The sequence below is a fragment of the Saccostrea cucullata genome, unplaced genomic scaffold, assembly GCF_032062105.1.
Source record: "Saccostrea cucullata isolate Sc308-1 unplaced genomic scaffold, CSIRO_AGI_Scuc_v1 ctg3645, whole genome shotgun sequence".
In the NCBI taxonomy this organism is placed as follows: Eukaryota; Metazoa; Mollusca; class Bivalvia; order Ostreida; family Ostreidae; genus Saccostrea; species Saccostrea cuccullata.
In genome coordinates this window covers 1-18,783 of record NW_026932707.1, presented here as the reverse complement: position 1 = coordinate 18,783, position 18,783 = coordinate 1, and the positions used below count along the sequence as shown (strand labels likewise).

Here is an 18,783-nt window from a genome sequence, read left to right as displayed (position 1 = left end):
ATTTGTAAATCTGCATAGTTGAGCTTGATAAAATCATCAAATGCACCACTGCTTATAATTAACATTTATTTGTTATCTTTCTATAACATTAAATAAATTTCAAAAGCCACAAATATCGTTCCTTGATGCACGTTTGTATACAGAAACAACCTGTCCAACCTCCATGCTGAAATGGATACTTTTTGCGCCTCTATCGTAGGAGAGTATCAATCTCGAAACTCGTGTATTAAGTAGACATACTAATGCTATTGCTTCTCTAAAGAAGACCATATGTCCGATACAATGACTTTGTCAGTGAATGCAATCTCTAACTTTCTACCGGACATCTTTTCGTACAAATTGTTAAGTCATCATTTATTGAATTCCGTAAGAAACCTTCTGTTTGATTGATCATCACAAGACATTCGACAGATCTGACAGCAGCAGCTTACCCCTTTATGGAAAGTGGACCCAACTCTGAGGCTTTTAGGGCCGGTTTTCTTTTGTTACATGTATATTCATTTTTGTAAATATGAAGGCAAAGAAATATAGATAGATTTTTTTATGTAATTGGGAAATTTGAGGATTATTCAAAAAACAAGATTATTGATTAATTTTACAAACGACACAAACTGCATTTTGACAATTTTGGAGTTCTGCCAACGGCTAGAGGACTTAAATTTTGCGAGAAGCATGTTGAGCTAAATATTTATATCATAAAAGAGCTTCAGTACATTGTCGCTAGTGTAAAAGTAAACCGTCAATTGTAAAAGTCAGCGCTCCTCGCAAAAGTCCATAATGATTGTAAAGATTTATCAGTTAAGAGAAATGCTATTCCTAGAGATATTTTCTAAAAAAAAAATTGAAGCATTAAAAAATAAACAAACAATATTGTAAATGTGGTTTTGTTGTATAACCATACTCTTTAATATACATGCATTGGCTTCAAGGGCATTTTATTATCATTTAAAAGTGTCATGATCAAAACATATTTTTGAATTCGTTATAACGATTTTTAGAATTCGTTATAACGAATTTAATTATAACAGATTTATTGAATTCGTTATAACGAATTTAATTTGTTATAACAGATTCATTGAATTCGTTTTAACGAATTTAATTTGTTATAACAGATTCATTGAATTCGTTATAACGAATTTAATTTGTTATTACAGATTTATTGATTTCATTATAACGAATTTAATCTGTTATTACAGATTTATTGAATTCATTATAACGAATGTAATCTGTTATTACAGATTTGTTGAATTCGTTATAACGAATTTTATCTGTTATTACAGATTTGTTGAATTTGTTATAACCAAATTCTTGAATTGGTTATAACGAATTCAATGAATCTGTAATAACAGATGAAATTCGTTATAACGAATTCAATAAATCTGTAATAACAAATTAAATTCGTTGTAACGAATTGTAAAAATCTGTTATAACAAATTAAATTCGTTATAACGAATTGTAAAAATCTGTTATAACAAATTACATTCGTTGTAACGAATTGTAAAAATTTGTTATAACAAATAAAATTCGTTATAACGAATTCTAAAAATTTGTTATAACGAATTAAATTCGTTATAACGAATTCTAATAATCGTTATAACGAATTCAAAAATATTTTTTGATAGGTCCTAAATGGGCTTCCGTAGGGTACGTGCCTTATTTGAGCAGGAAAAATGTTCAAAGACAATGGATTATTTATGAGCAGAAATCACTGTTGTTTACATACATTGGGAAAATTAATGAAAATAATTTGTCATATATAATGCTAATAAATATTTTAATCTATGATAAATTATGTAATTAACGGTAAATAACAAATTTCTTTAATCTTACATCTAAGGGCAGATCACTCTAACTGCATAAGACGACCCAAAAAATAGATCTCTTTAGATGCGTTTAGAGCGTCTTTAAACTGCAAAACAGATAAGCTTACGGCATAAAATGCAAAACCGTAATTGGTAAAGAAGTTGTTTGCGCAGATTATACTCAGTGATATTGATTGTGTAAATGTTAATTTAAAATACATTTAAAAACTGTAAGCTATAGCTATATCTGAAAAAATGATCGAAAATTGATGCATATTAAATACCGGTAGCATGAAAAAAAGTTTTAAAAAATGTACAAGACGTTTAATTGTTAATTTAGGATATATATATATTTTTCTTTGTGTATATTCATCGTCATCATCGACCGCAGCAGCGGCCGATCTATTTGTGGTTGTGTTAGAAAGTGCACATAGGGAAATGAGACGTTATTTTTTTATTTGTAGAGTAAAGTAATTCTTAAATGATAACATGTATTATATCATGAGTAAAATATTTTAAAAGCCTGCTTTGAATTGAGTATTAATTGTTGTTATTATGTTTCAATTTCATTACCATTTCTCATCAGATAATTGACAATTCTTGGTTATAAAAAAAATAGTTTACAATAGGTACTCCCCACCCTGGGAGTGTGTAAGATTTGAAAGCAAATCGTCAAGATTTTCCGGATAAAAATTAAGTGATAAAAGTGCATGGTGAATAAAAAAATTTGAAAGTTGTTCAAGTAGTAAATATTGCTTTGAATATTCTACAGCTGCGAATGAAATTTTTTTTTCTACATTTGCACCGTGCCTTGCAGCATAGTCTCCTCTGCAAAAGACATGATTGGGCATTATCACGTGACAAGGATCCAGGGTATCGGCACGTGGTTCATCTTGAGGCCTGCATTGTTATTTTGATTAATTTCTTTTCATTTATCATTGACTTTATTATTCGAAGAATCCATTTGATGAGCAAATGCATTAAAATGCACTACAATTTTCTATTTATTTAATTTTTAGAGGTATGTCCAGTGCACAATGTTTTTTCGAAATGATCGATATCGCTGTGAAAATACCAGTCCTCCTTATATCAAAACATATTCAACAATTACAATGCTGGATAATACCTTTGTTTATTACTCTATATATTACATCGTTTAACGATATTGAGTTCACATCTTGTTAAGATTGCCTTCTGTTGTTTACATCGTTGACTTCGTCGACATTGCAATGTAGGCTGATATCGAGTCGACATCGTGTCAACATTGCCTTCTTATTTTTCTTGTTTACATCGTTCAAATCGTCGACATCGCAATGTTGGTCAATATCGAGTCAACATCAGGTCAACATTGCCTCCCCCTTTTTTATGACATCGTTCACATCGTCGACATCGCAATGTAGGATGATATTGAGTCAATATCGTGTCAATATTGGCCTCTCATTTTTCTTGTTTACATCGTTCACATCGCTGTGAAAAATTGGACAATACCGAGTCGACATCGTGTCAACGTTGCCTCCTTCCGTTTTTGTTAACATCGTTCACATCGATCGTCGACATCGCAATGTTGGTCAATTTCGAGTCGACTTCGTGTCAACATTGTCTTTTTTTAATTTTTCTTGTTTACATCGTTTATTTCGTCAACATGGAAATGTTGGTCGATATCGAGTCGACATTGTGTCGTCAAAATTGCCTTCTTTTTATTTTGTTTACATCGTTCACATCGTCGACATCGAAATTTGTTTACATTGCAATGTCGAAGATGTCGACGAACGTTAACAGTGAAGAAATAATAACAATGTAGACGATGTAAACGCAATATCGTTTCAACATTGTTTACATTGCGATGTCGACGTCGACGATGTCCTCATGTAGAAACAATAGCAATGTAGATGATGTACACGCGATATTGCATCACCATCGTCTACACTGCAATGTCTTCATAATAAATAAAAACAATGTGGACAATGTAATCATAATATCGTGTCAACATTGTCATCATTGCGATGTCGACAGTGTAGAATTGATAAAGTGAAGTGGACATGGATGAATTTTTAAAAATATTTAAAATTAATTAATTTGCTTTGGAGACATTCTGAAATAAAAAAGATTACTATTTCATCTTTGAATAAGTTGTATTCAACTTGCATGATTGATTTTAAAATTGTGAAAGTACTTTCTGAAATGCTAAATTTTGTTTGCGGCCTATTTGATGCTTTGCATCAATTTTACTTGTAGGAATTGAATTCTTTCTCTTTCATAGATAATTTATCAGACGATAAAACAGCAACCCAGTCCTCAGTCTACTCATGTAATCCCCCCTGTGGTCCAGATAAAGTCATTGATGGTGAAAGGAAGACGTGCATGAAGGACTCTGGTATAGGCCAGGGATCTCCTGATAAATATTTTTGGTGGACAGTAGACCTGGGTGGAAATTACAGTATTTACATCATTAGTATACATTTCAAAGACTACAAAGAATATGGAGAGTACGGTATAGTTTTCTTCTATATATTTTTTACATTCATTTCTAACTTAGTGGTATCGTATTTATGCCACCATCCACGTTACCATAAGGACAGATGATACAAACAAATTTTTTTTCAAAGAATTTGAAAATAACAACTTTGGTCATGTTTAAATGAAGAAAATGAATAACTTTCACCCAGTTGGTTTTGATTTTTTATTTAAATTTGCATAAAAATGGAATTTAAGTGAAGAATATAAAGATGGTTTCAGAAGGACAGCCGTTTAAAAATCACAGAAGGTTTACAATTTCCTTATATTCTAGAAATTAATTATTTGCATCATTTGCAATGAAATTAGGCCAAAAAATAAATACCAATCCAGGCATATTTTTAGCTCTTCTGAGCCAAAGGCTCAAAGAGCTAATGCTATGGCCATTTGTGCGGTGTGCGGTGTGCGTCGTGCGGTGTGCGGTGTGCGGTGTGCGTTAACTTTTAAGAATATGGGCCATAACTCAAGAACCCCTTGGCCAATCAGTGTCAAATTTGTCACAGGGTATCCTTGGCCCAAGGGCTACCATTTATACTAAAATAAGGGTTGGGACCCTAAAACAAGGGGAGATAATCAGGAAAACAAAACCAAAAGTACTGGTTGCAAAAAAATCTTCTTCTCCAGAACCACCAGGCAGATTTTCACCAAACTTACATACAGTGATCAGAATATGTTGAAGATTAAAAATTGTTCAAGGCATGACCCTGGGGCAAAGGGTGTGGTCTCAAGGTCACTTCAAAGTTGACCTAAATTTACAATTAATGAAAATGTCTATATTTTGCTTACTATAAGGACTAGGATCATCAAATCTTGTAAGTTGATGCATCTTAGGACTTTACATCATGTTAACTCAAAAGTAGGTCACGGTGACCTACTTTTTTAATTTTGCGGGCATTTGTTTTCAAATTGATTTGAAGGCATATTTTGGACACTTTAAGGCCTATGATCATCAAACTTTGTCAGTTGATGCATCTTGGGTCCTTGAACAACGTCAACTTAAAAGTAGGTCACCGTGACCTACTTTTTGAACTTTATGTCTTATCCTTTTTAAAACATCTCATCCCATTATTTCAGACACAGAGGGGGTTAGAATCATCAAATCTTGTAAGTTGCTGCATCTTGGGACCTAAAGACATATTTAAGTAAAAGTAGGTCACTGTGACCTACTTTTAGAATTTTGCAGGCATTTGTTTTCAAATTTTTTTAAAGGCAAATTTTGATTACCTTCAGACCAACGATCATCAAACTTGGTCAGCTGATGCATCTTGGGACTCTGAAAAATGTCGACCAAAATGTAGGTCACCGTGACCTACTTTCGACATATTATGGCTATATTTCAGTATCTTACGTATTTATTGGCTTAGAATCATCAAACTTTGTGAATTGATGCATCTTGGGTTTTCGGAGAGTGACGACCAAAAATTAGGTCACAGTGACCTACTTTCAATATTTTATGGCTATATTTATGTATCTCCAGTACTTATTGGCTTAGAATCATCAAACTTTGTCAGTTGATGCATCTTGGGTTTTCGGAGAATGTCGACCAAAAAGTAGGTCACGGTGACCTACTTTTGACATTTAATGGCTATATTTATGTATTTCTGGTACTTATAGGTTTAGAATCATATAATTTTGTTAGTTTATGCCTCTTGGGTTTTCAGGGAATGTCGGCCAAAAAGTAGGTCACAGTGACCTACTTTTGAATATCTCAGGTATTTATTGGCTTAGAATTATCAAACTTGGTCAGCAGATGCATCTTAGGCCTCTGATAAATGTCAACCAAAATGTAGGTCACCGTGACCTACTTTTGACATTTTATGGCTATATTTAAGTTTCTCTGGTACTTATTGGCTTAGAATCATCAAACTCTGTCAGTTGATGCCTCTTGGGTTTTCGGAGAATGTCGACCAAAAAGTAGGTCACGATGAACTACTTTTGACATTTTATGGCTATATTTTAGTATATCCGGTACTTATTGGCTTAGAATCATCAAACTTTGTTAGTTTATGCCTCTTGGGTTTTCAGAGAATGTCGGCCAAAAAGTAGGTCACTGTGACCTACTTTTAAACATCTCAGGTATTTATTGGTTTAGAATTATCAAACTTTGTCAGCTGATGCATCTTGGGACTCTGAAAAATGTCAACCAAAAAGTAGGTCACGGTGACATACTTTTGAATATCTCAGGTATTTATTGGCTTAGAATTATCAAACTTAGTCATCAGATGCATCTTGGGACTCTGAAAAATGTCGACTAAAATGTAGGTCATGATAACCTACTTTCGACATTTTATGGCTATATTTAAGTTTCTCTGGTACTTATTGGCTTAGAATCATCAAACTTTGTCAGTTGATGCATCTTGGGTTTTCGAGAGTGACGACCAAAAAGTAGGTCACGATGACCTACGTTTGACATTTTATGGCTATATTTAAGTATCTCCGGTACTTATTGGCTTAGAGTCATCAAACTTTGTTACAGGGGGTTTCCTACCATTTTTAAACTGGGTCCGGGGTCCGCAGAATTGGGAAAATTGATGCGAAATATGGTCAAATTGGGAAAATTTCAAAAAGAACAAATTTTCTTATTTCCCCAAATAAATGAAAATGAAGGAGCCAAATGCTCATGTCTGTGTTACAACAGAATGAACAACTGTAGAAAGATATACAGAGTTATTGATAAATTATTGGATAATAATTTTTTTTGTTTTATATGCCTATAATTCTATGACTCACTGATGTAAAAAAAAAAAAAAAATTAGGTTGAGATAATATTTTTCAATTGGGTAATGAAAACTTCCAAGGAAAATATTTAGATATATTCATGATGTGAAGAAAAGGTTTTAGAGGAAATAATATTTTTTGGAAAATTTCAGAAAACAAAATATTTTTTTAATATTATACCAATCATTGTGAGTATATTTTTTAATGAATAATAAAAATTAGAGGAAGAAAAACATTGAAAAATGTTTAGTTTTATTTACTTGACATTCATGACAGGAGTAAAAAAAAAAATAAAAAATAAAAAATAAAACAATTGTGGAAATAATATGCTGGGAATAAATTGTTTTCCAGTGATTTTATTATCATAATGTATTTTAACAAAAATTAATGAAAATATTTCTCAGAATAGGCCTATTTTAATGAGAATGTAAAAAAAAGTGGGATGACAGGTTTTTTGTGTTTAGGCAAATTAGTCTAACCCTTGCTATTTTTAGATGATACAAGGACTGCACAATGACAACTTTTGTGATAACTGCAACCTTTTTTTATTTTCTCTAAAAGATTTAGGTAACTTTAATGGCTCAAAAGTGATTAAATAACTAATCACTAAACATTGTTGTGATTTACCAGATGTGTTGCATCACTTATTTTTATAGCTCAATGATACGATCAATGTTGACCATGTCGTGATTTACAGACGTCCTGCAAGGAAACAATTCAAACAAATATTTTATTTCTTTCTGAACTCTCAAATTTTTTTTCATGGATACATAATTGGGAAAAAAGATTCAAAATTGGGAAAATATGGCTGATTTTTTGATTGGGAATGGGTCCGGTAAACGGACCCAAAAATAAGCCAGGAAAACCCCTGTGTTAGTTTATGCCTCTTGGGTTTTCAGAGAATGTCAACCAAAAAGTAGGTCACAGTGACATGCTTTTGAATATCTCAGGTATTTATTGGCTTAGAATTATCAAACTTTGTCATCAGATGCATCTTGGGACTCTGAAAAATGTCGACTAAAATGTAGGTCATGATAACCTACTTTCGACATTTTATGGCTATATTTATGTTTCTCTGGTACTTATTGGCTTAGAATCATCAAACTTTGTCAGTTGATGCAACTGGGGTTTTCCAAGAATGTAGACCAAAAAGTAGGTCAAGGTGACCTACTTTTGAATATCTCAAATACATATTGGCTTAGAATCTTCAACCTTAGTTTGTCTATTAATGCATCTTGAGTCCTCAGAAAACTTCAATCTTAAAGTAGGTCACCGTGACCTACTCATGGTTTTTTTTTTTTTTTTTTTTTGCTTTATTAAAATATCTTCAGTCCTAATTGGCTAAGAATCATCAAACTTTTTATCAGTTGATGCAACTTGGGTTTTAGGATACTTAGGGTTAGAGGCTTCAAATACAAGTGATAGGTTGTACAATTTATCAGAAGAGCGATTCAAGGCCCTTGGGCCTCTTGTTTTGTATCATCTGTCCTTAAGGTTACTTAAAGTCATGCATGGACTATAGTTTTAAAAAACGTATTTTCCTTTTCCAATTATTTTCCCTATAATAAACACTACAAAAGTGAATCTTGTTGATTTCTCCGTGATTCCTGTGGCATGTAAATGTCTCTATATTGAAATACTACTGAAAGGTCAAATGTCAACCTGCATGTATACGTATGGTATATGACTGGCGTATAAATACACTGAAGAAAAAATAGATGTTTTGTTTAATTGTTTACTAAGTAATTAGATATGATATAATTATATTCTTACAAATAAAATAATTAATGAATTATCTCCGGATCAAAAGCAAGTCGCCAGTCCACTATCACAGAGGCCTCGCGAGACCGAGAACTCCACTTCGGTAAACATGATAAAAAGCCCATCTGAAACACGTGGAGAAATCCGTATTACCACATAGATCTGCACCCCATCATCTGATACAGACAGCGTCCCTCAGTCATTACCATCCATCAAGCGACTCAACTTCCTCTGTTATTTTAACATCCACATAAATCTGTTTCCTGACCATGCTGACCAATTCCCGTTTCATCAACTGCAACATTGCATTCAATATGGCGGCGGAGAAGTCTCCTAGGACCTATACACGTGTTCGTGCTTCCGACAACCTAAATCTAGGTCACATATATAATTAAAGTTAACAAGATTGCTTTGATCATAATTTAAAATTCTTTTGTTTTTTATTCTATAAATGTTGATATTTGGCTACAGCAACTAAATAATCATTAAATTTGGTTCGTGTTTAATGGGAGTATTTTTTTATAGTAAAGTTTGACGTCATGGGGCGGGGCTATTTAAAAATAACATGGAATGCCTCGTGTATTTCAAATCTACTAAATTAGACGGTATTCCAATTTATTTTAAGATTGTTATTTCAAGTAAAAATGGAAATATATGGAATACTGTCTAGTTAGGAGGCTATACCAGGGACATCAACAATAGTGGGAGAATTGTAGCATAACGTTATGCAAATTATCCCATGTTTGCCACTATTGTTGATGCCCTGGCATAGCCTGCTAATTAGACAGTGATTCTTTAAGTAATATATGTAAAGGTTTTCAGGTTCGTACATTTTGTTTTCAGACCCCCGAAGAACATGTATATAAATAAATTACATTACTTGTAAGTAATTTTTAAAAGAAAATTAAGAATCAATTAAGAGTAACCACCGACTATAAAAAAAGTCCTAATTTATAGATAAAATGATTGCCAATATAATTTTTAATATAGACTGTCTACATAAAGTAATGAAAAGGGGTTATTATGGAAAAAAGTAAAGGTCCTCCTAAAGATGTAGAATTGTTTTCAAAAAAATACTATACTTTTAGTAAATATATCAGTTTATTATGATAATTATTTTTTAAGAATATATATATGAATTCATATTAGATTTGTGTACAATTATGCAAACGCTTCCGAAACTCGTTTAAGCAAACTCACTTAAGTAACTAAGCTAATTTAGATTTTCGAAAAACAAATATTATGTGATTGAGGTAGTTGTGAAGTAATAAGACCAGAAAACATTTCCAAAACATTACCAGATACATGGATAATTTGAATGAGAGCACAGAATGGCGACGTTAATCCCTGATTGACCTAACTAAAAAGATTTGCTCGTTGTTTATCACCAAATATCCCCAGAAATATTACCTTACTATCTGCTATTTTGAAAAAATGTGAAAAAAATATACAGGACTATCTCCACCACATGAAATGATAGTAAGTTACAGTTGAAATTGAAAATCTAAATAAAAAAATTTTGTCAACGGACGTGTCAGCGAACGTTAACAATTGTTTTGCTGAAGGCTATTAATTTCATTTGTAACTCTTCAAACCATGCGTCTTATTTTTTATTCTACATGTACTTATATGTTATTGATTAAGGGTTTCATTCAATAAAAATAATAATAAATGATTTGGAGATCGTTGTTTAGATCACTTGCAGAAAGCATTCAATCTCTCAGTTTCTGTTTTACCGTTGAAAGAGCGTCAAAAACATTTACCGACCTTTTTTTGTTCGATTGATATTCAGAGAAACTTTTTATCTCATTAGTTTCTGCACTTTCAAGCATTTTGTCTTGTATTTGTTGTTTTTCATCAAATTCATTTGACTCAAGCATCGTTTATATATTTACATTTTTAAACGCATAAATAAGGTTTTGAGAAATCTAAGGCGAATAACTTACACCGTATTTGACATGATCCTTGTGTTACACCTTCTCAAATGTGGGACTTATGCTGAATGTAAAATTACAATGCGTCTCAAGCATTCTGATTTTGTATTCAACATGAAGTGTATATGTATTTATACAATCTATACTGCCTCGCTAGTGAGCTAGATTTTTAAGATTTGCAGTAAAGTATTCCTCTTTATCAGACAAATTAAGCACTGGTGAGCCTGTTCAACCCCTGGATGGGTGATTGTTTAACGTTAAAGCATAGTATTATCAAATAGGAATCAGTTTTTGAAAAAAAAAAAGAAATATCAAAACTTCTGGTCCAACGAGATGTTTTGTTGAAAAAAAAATTCTGAAATCCAATTTCCCCCGGGATCAAAACTGTACATGTTTCTCAGAAATATTAAATTATACATGTATCTACAAAAAACCAAAAAGATGATTTGTTTACTAAATACTTGAGATGTTCAGGTTATTAGGATTTTATAGGAAGGAAAACCGATTTTCAATTCAATATCCCAATCTCCCCATCCCCGCTAAACATTGAAATCAAAATACTAAATTGCAAAAACAAATGTCTGTTTACATTCTGAAATCTGACAATTGCACTACATGTAGCAGTTAAGGGACCCAAATCTGTGTGAAAACATGTATTTAAACTATATATTTCGACCCAGGGTTAAATTTAAAAATGCATCCTTTTAGGATGGATAAAATGCAGCTTAAAAGTGTTGATCATTACCACATTCAGACCTTTTTGGGATAAACTTTAAGGCTGAAGTAAGACTTTTGCGAACTTTGAGAAATTCCTAACTTAAGCAATAAAAAAAAAAAAAAGAAAAAAAAAAAAAAGAATGAAGACCAATGCATTATAAATGAAAACATTTGTATACCTCTCAAACTTAAATACAATGTACTGAAATAAATCTCATCAATGTGTAGGATTTATTAAAACAATGTATAAAGTATTTTTATGTATCAACTTTACTTCTGAGGTACACACAATCATTCGTCTCAATGTGTATATTCATAATATGTATTTGTGAAATTTAAGCATGAAAACATCATATAAAGAGCAAAATATTTTTTGAGAATTCTTTACGAAATGTAAATTTTTGTCGAATAGAGATGGATACTTTGAATATCATTTCCTTAAATTTTGGTTTTCAAAGGTAAAATTAAGACCAGCGATCAAGTTGTCTGCATATACTTTCTTTAATCAGACAAAAAGCACACTGCAGTCACTTTCTACCATGTTTACTTTCATGAAAATATGAATTTATCAGTGATAATAAGACTGTGCAAACACCTTTCCTCCTCGTCTGTCCGTATAGCTGTTTAAAATACCAATTTGTTTTAACAATAACGGCAACATTAAGGCCATATCCTTAAATCGTGCATGGAGAATTTGAAAAAAAATTCTATGGTACCTAGTTTTATAGGCATTTTCTCAAACTGTTTTTTTAAATTCATATAATACAATTGATCACTCTTGTGAGTCCAACAATTTGAAACATGTATAAATATAAACACTCTCAAGATACTGCCAAGTAGAATGTTATTCTTATACTATCACGTTGCTTTTACATGCTACTTACCTTCAGAGATGAGACAAAGGGGTCGGTTTGCTGGATTTTCTCTTTATATATCCACCACTCCTGAGAAGGAGGACGGCCATCTTTGTTACAACAACACACTTACATTACCTTCCTTGGAATTTAACACAACATGTATAGGACATGGTCGTTACGTCATCTATTATAACGAAAGACTGGACGGAGTTACTTATCCTGAAGGATATCAAATTCAAAGTTCATTCACCGAATTATGTGAAGTGAAAATACAAGGTTTTTTTTTTGTTATACATATAACTTAAAATTACTTACCAGCTATATAAAAATGGATATTGTTTTTGTCAATTTAAAACAAAAAGTCAGTTTTTTGAAATGTCTTCTCCGCTAGATTTTTCTATACTTGCATTTTTTTTTAACCAGCTTTATCAGTATAAGACAAGATCTACAGTAATCATCAGAGGAAAATCAATGAGACTGCATGTTTGAGAAATGTTTTCGAGGATTGAAATTTCAGTACATCTATCATCTTAATGCAATATTTATCATTTTTTTCCACATGAATATAAATGTGAAAAGTACGTTCCTTCATCCTGACAGATATCATTAAGAAATTGAATATTTGAAATGCATGTTAATTAACCTTTTTTATTTAAAAGGTTGTGCAAGAGCAGGGGTTGGAAATAATTGTAGCATTCCCTGTCCCATCAACTGTCAAAATCAGAATTGTAACATTGTAAACGGAACATGTGTGAGGTGTTATCCTGGATATGTTGGAATAATGTGCCAAGACGGTAAATAAAAATTGTAATTATATTGATTGATAAATTAATAATATGTTTTTACGCCTTATTAGAGAATTTTTCAATTATAAAGAGACGCTTACGTATATACGTACCCTTTTTGTAGTTATATAGAAACTCTTTTAAAAGCACAAAAAATTCTTGTTATCTTTAATGTATCCTAAGACAGTGAGTGTGTCCAATGGGATGGTATGGTGCAGAGTGTAAACGACAATGTTCAGGTCACTGTGTAGGAAACATTTCATGCAACCACGTGACCGGAAATTTGTGATGGAGGATGTGCAGCTGGTTGGATGGAGAAGAAGTGTGATCAAAGTAAATATAAACAAAACATTCATATTATTCTTCAGAATTTAGAGAAACATGTGAGTCATGAAAAGCTTTTATGAATTGTCAAATGACGATCAAAACATTTCTTAATAAATTGCAAATGTTTTTGAGAAAGTTTAACTAGATGTTTACATTTGAAGTATTCTTCTTTTGTAATATTTTTAAATAAACGGAAGAAATATGTTATCAACGTTAACCGTATTTTATATCAGTTACATTCATTCTGTTCTAATTATCTTCGGTAATTATGTCGAAATCTAAAATACATTTGCATCTAAACTTAATTATCTTTCCTAAAGATGTATTTTTTATCATATCTTATTGATTGATTTCATGGTGCAATTTTTATGATTCAAAGTCACAGAATGTCTTTAAAACATGTATAATTATGTAGAATGTCTGATTGGAACTTTTGGTGAAGATTGTGCTAAAAACTGCAGTGTCTACTGTCTTGGGGGCCCTTTCTGCAATAAACAGAATGGACACTGTGAAAATGGTTGCTCTCCAGGATATAGGGGAAATCTCTGTAATGACTGTAAGTCACCTTCCCACTATTTTTGCCCATCCATGTTTAATAGTTTTATCTCAATTGTAGGCTTTTTGGTTTGTTTGTTTGTTTGTTTTTTTCTTCTTATTTAACAGTTTGTCGAAATGGATCTTTCGGTCAGAACTGCGGTGATGATTGTAGTGCACAATGTAAAAATCGGAAATGCAACCACATAGATGGAACTTGTTTAGAAGGTTGTTTAAAAGGTTACACAGGGATACAATGTTTCAACAGTAAGAACAATGAATGAATTTGAAGGATGTTTTGAGTTCATTATTTTGGTTTTTCTCAGCAAAGATACTCATACTTATTTTGAAGGATACATAATTACTAGTATACCAATAATAATCTATATTTATTTTTCAAAGTTTGTCAAGCAGGAAATTTTGGGGAAAAATGCTCTGAGATCTGTGATTCAAACTGCAATCAAACCTGCCATCACATCAATGGATGCAAACAAGGTATTGTGTAGTTTCATTACTTTACTTTTAAGGGATCGCTTTGGTAAAAACAGAATACGACTATTTTTTATACAAAGCTTTGTTTTTCACAATTTAAGATGAGTAAATAAAAAAGAAGCAATCCGTTAAATTAACACATATTTGTCTTATAGCAATGTTACACAATATTTTTTATTTCAACATTAATTTCTTTTTGATTATTTAAAAAAAAAAAAGACAGTGATAATTATGGTATTATTATGGCTTCTTTCATCTGCGACAAGTCAACGCTAGGTACAAAATTTAAGGAATAAGCAAACTTGTATTTTACTAACATTTACTTAAACTTTTCGTTAACTATATTCGACAGACTTACAGTATTTTTTTTCTTTTTCATATTCTATTAAAGAAGAAGAAACGGGTCTTAAATTTTCAAATGTTTCGTCTCTGAATGCGATATTTCTGGTTGCCGTCTTGGGTGGATGCGCTGCGTTTATTATCATTTTTGCATTGGCTGTCATTTTCGTAAGGTAGAGAAAATATTACATATAACACAAAAATAATTACTAAAACCCAGTTCTACTGACTCTGTATATTCTCTTGTTTTCTATAATATATTGAAAATATGATGATATTCTCGTTTTTATTCTTTTCTCTTTTTTTAATTTCTTTTCTTACTTTAAAATGTCAATTAAATGCGTTTCTGATTTTATCCTTTTAAAGGTTAAAGAGGAAAGCAGGAATAAAACTCATGAAAAAGATGGAAATAACATTGAAGGAAACAAGTTCTACGATGGAACTTATACCGAGTAACACATTGATAAAATGAATCTTTGTTTTTACATCAGTTAAAATTTTCACTGCTTTTAGTTCATAGATTTTTTGTCCTTTATACGACCTTTATTTAAGAATGTTCATTTTATTAATTGTCGTTTAGAAAATAAATTGTTCAAAATGTTTGAAAATCATTTGAAATATTAAAGAATCCGATAATTTTTTTACGTGATTAACTATATTTTAAGAAAAAAGCAACAAACAAGCACCGCATAATCAGAACCAGTTGGATAAAGTACATGACACAGCTAAAAAGGGCCGTCCTACAAACAAAATCATACCTGTGAGAAATTTGAATACTGTCATAGCCAAAATGTCCACTGCTGAAAATGCTGGATTTAAGCATGAGTATCATGTATGACAATATAGATGTACTTAATATAAAAGAAGTTTATGAAAATCAAATCTTTATATATGTACAAATTTTGAGTATAATTCTATTCCTTTGCTTCGTCAAATATCAGGGTCTGTCTTTTATGTAAGCAGATAAATGCGACCTATGATTTTTTTTCACATACTTAACAGGAAATTCCAAGAGGCGAACTTTTTCCATGCGAGGAAGGGAAGAAACTAGAAAACAAACCCAAAAATAGATACACAACAACTTACCCATGTAAGTAATTCATTTTCTTGCCACCCTACTTTCACTGAGAGTAGAAGATATTTGTTCAGTTTGTCTGTTTTGTATGCCTGTCCATGTGTCTGTCTAAATTTATTTCATGGTGTCTGCAATACTTTCCTTTCCGCGCGATATCTTGAGAAGCCTTTTGGGTTTGCAATGAAATACATTGAAAGAACCACCATTATATAAAAAAAACATACAGATCTGAGGTCAAAAGGTTATCATATATTCTGTCTGTTTAAGCACTTATTTCAACGCCATATCTCGAGAATCCTTTCAGATTTTTCTTATGACCCAAGGGAAACCTCTATTAATTTTGAGGTAAAAAAGTCAAAGGTCAAAGTAAATTTAATTTCCTGTCTGTGTATAAAAATGCTGCGATATGTCAAGAAACTATTGAGTTCATCAATGAAATCCCCTACCATAACTCCCTATTGCCCCATCAATCCCTCTTTAATCAACACGACTCCAAATTTAGATTCCCACATCCTCTTTTTTTCTTAGCAGAGGGACATATATTCTCTTAATTATTTTGAAATGGAAAATCTGGCGTCCAAAAACTTTTAGATATATTTATTTAAAACAGACGACCATTCCCGAGTTGTTTTAAGAACTGACGCCTCGCAAGACGGAGATTACATCAATGCAAATTATATCGAGGTGAGAGAACATTTATACATGTACATGACAATTGTATCAATTCATAAGCAAAGATATTTTATACCTTATGCCCAATATACATGTAAATTTCATTAAAAAATCTGTTGTTTTGTATAATACATGTAATTTATACCTGAATGAAATAGAGGAGTTTTAAATTCAAATAACATACATATATGTTTTATTACAATTAAAATTAAAAATTATGTCATTTTTTTCACGAAAAGTTAAAAAGCATGTGAAATCAAGCATTCATAATTATTAGTATTAAACGGTGTGACATTTACGTTATTTTTTTTAATTTGAAAAAAATATTCTATTTCGTTTTCCTTCTTCTCGTGAATTTTTAAATGTAAAGTCATTAAGGATTTCATGTTTAGATCCCTACATCCATTTACAAAGTGATAAAATTACATTAGTGGAGGCCATAATATAACTTCCTTGTAATAAATATTGCTCTTTAATGATAAATTTCCTTATATCTGCTTTGTGCAATGTGAATATTTAAAGTTTTTGTCGATATATGTTGACGTCCGTATGTGAGTGAGATATTCTCTACTGAGACATAAAACAATCAAAAGCAAAATTCATTATACATCATTACCTACTATTGTTACAGTGTTGAATATTCTGCTTATTGCATCAACCCAGTAGTTATATTTCAACATTAAAATTATGATACACGTTATTTTTAATTCATATAAATTGATCGCTTTTTTGAAAATAGAATGCTATTGGTCAACGATCCTACATTGCAACTCAAGGTATGTCAGAAAAGCAGTAATGAATTATGTTCTTACAAAGATTTTTTTATATCATATTAAAGTTTTGTTTGTTTCTTTTTTTTACTATCATGTCAGATTAAATGTTTTATACTAGTATTATTTATATCCACAAATTTTCCTATAAGACAAAACAATTCTGGCTATTCAAAGCTTGTTTTTACTTGATTAACTTTTTTCTATCATATTTGTCTGAAAATATTATTAAACTGTAGGTCCGAAACCAAAGACAATCGGTGACTTCTGGAAGTTGGTGTGGCAGGAGGAAGTTTTCGTCATTGTCTGTTTGACAAACCTTAAAGAAGGGGGAAAGGTGTTAAATAATGGGCTATTCCAATTAGTTTTTTGAAAAATAAACAAAGCTCACTTACGCTACATTTCCTCATCAAAGTTGAAGTATTATAAAAAAAATACTCATTTCTGCAATGAACATTAGCTTTTGTTTCACTCATACAGATACTTGGATTTTCTAGCATATGCTCGTAAATTAAAAATCCCGAGTACGCATGTGCATGACAAAAATCATTTAGTACATAATTATATAATTGTAAAATTTACAAAACTCATAAATCTTTCTAATTACTATTTTCGAATACCAAAGTATATAATTTGGTCAGATTTGTTCTTTTGCAATAAACGACATTATTTAGTTTTTGTTTCCCTGACATAAATACTTAGATTTCTAGTATTGGCTGTTAAGAAAAAACATAAAGAAAATGTATAACGTTGTTGGAAGCATAAGCGTCAAAAAAAGCAAAGCAATGCTTGACATCCTTCAAAAAAAAAAAAATAAATATTGCTCAAACTGACAAACTCTGAGTAATGAGGGGGAAAGATTGGAGGAGGGTAAATGTGGATTGATTGGAATTGTGGCAAACATATTTCACAAGAATTTATTGTTGTGTTAACGTTGATAAAAACGAAACAGAAAGTTGATAATGGTTTTCAGTAAACGTTTCAGTTTAAGTGGAAAGAAGAAAATATTTCCTGAAAGATCGTAATCCGGTCCTTAGCAACTGATACGGATTGCATGATGCTGATTTATGAAGATAAATCTTAACAACATTTTGTTGTTTATACATGAAATATTTCAACCTGTTCCAACCTTTTGTTTGAACGACTTGAATTTATTTTTTTTTTTTCAGAATAAATGTGCTCAATATTGGCCAGCTATCTACGATAAAATCCAAACAGGGTACATCACCATAAGAAACCTGGAAGAGAGAATATATGCAAATTATACAATACGGCGATTTAAAGCACAAAACAATTCGGTAATAAGATAATTGACATATACTCTAAAATCTATATATATATATATATGAATAGCATTGACGTATATAAAACATTCCCTTCCACAATAAAACTATCTCAGGCAGACAAATTTACCAGTTCTAGAAAGAAACACACAGAATTGGAACTACACCTACTGTCACTTTTACATTCATACAATTGCATTTTA

The 18,783-nt window shown here is 31.3% G+C and overlaps 2 protein-coding genes across 2 annotated transcripts; both read left to right on the top strand.

Moving 5' to 3' along the window:
* Positions 1-2,641: 2,641 nt before the first annotated feature.
* LOC134235845 (uncharacterized) lies at positions 2,642-13,339 on the top strand. The gene is made up of 5 exons (XM_062718013.1): positions 2,642-2,675; positions 4,063-4,293; positions 12,337-12,579; positions 12,963-13,097; positions 13,272-13,339. The coding sequence occupies exons 1-5, from the start codon at positions 2,642-2,644 to the stop codon at positions 13,337-13,339; spliced, it is 711 nt and encodes a 236-aa protein (XP_062573997.1).
* A 475-nt stretch (positions 13,340-13,814) lies between these two features.
* On the top strand, positions 13,815-18,595 carry LOC134235847 (receptor-type tyrosine-protein phosphatase F-like; the record flags this gene model as incomplete). Its single annotated transcript, XM_062718015.1, has 11 exons — positions 13,815-13,971; positions 14,079-14,132; positions 14,352-14,444; positions 14,833-14,953; positions 15,147-15,232; positions 15,446-15,612; positions 15,783-15,870; positions 16,466-16,539; positions 17,267-17,303; positions 17,537-17,634; positions 18,467-18,595. Coding segments are annotated over exons 1-11 (1,104 nt in total), but the record flags the coding sequence as incomplete, so codon positions are not given.
* Positions 18,596-18,783: the final 188 nt, after the last annotated feature.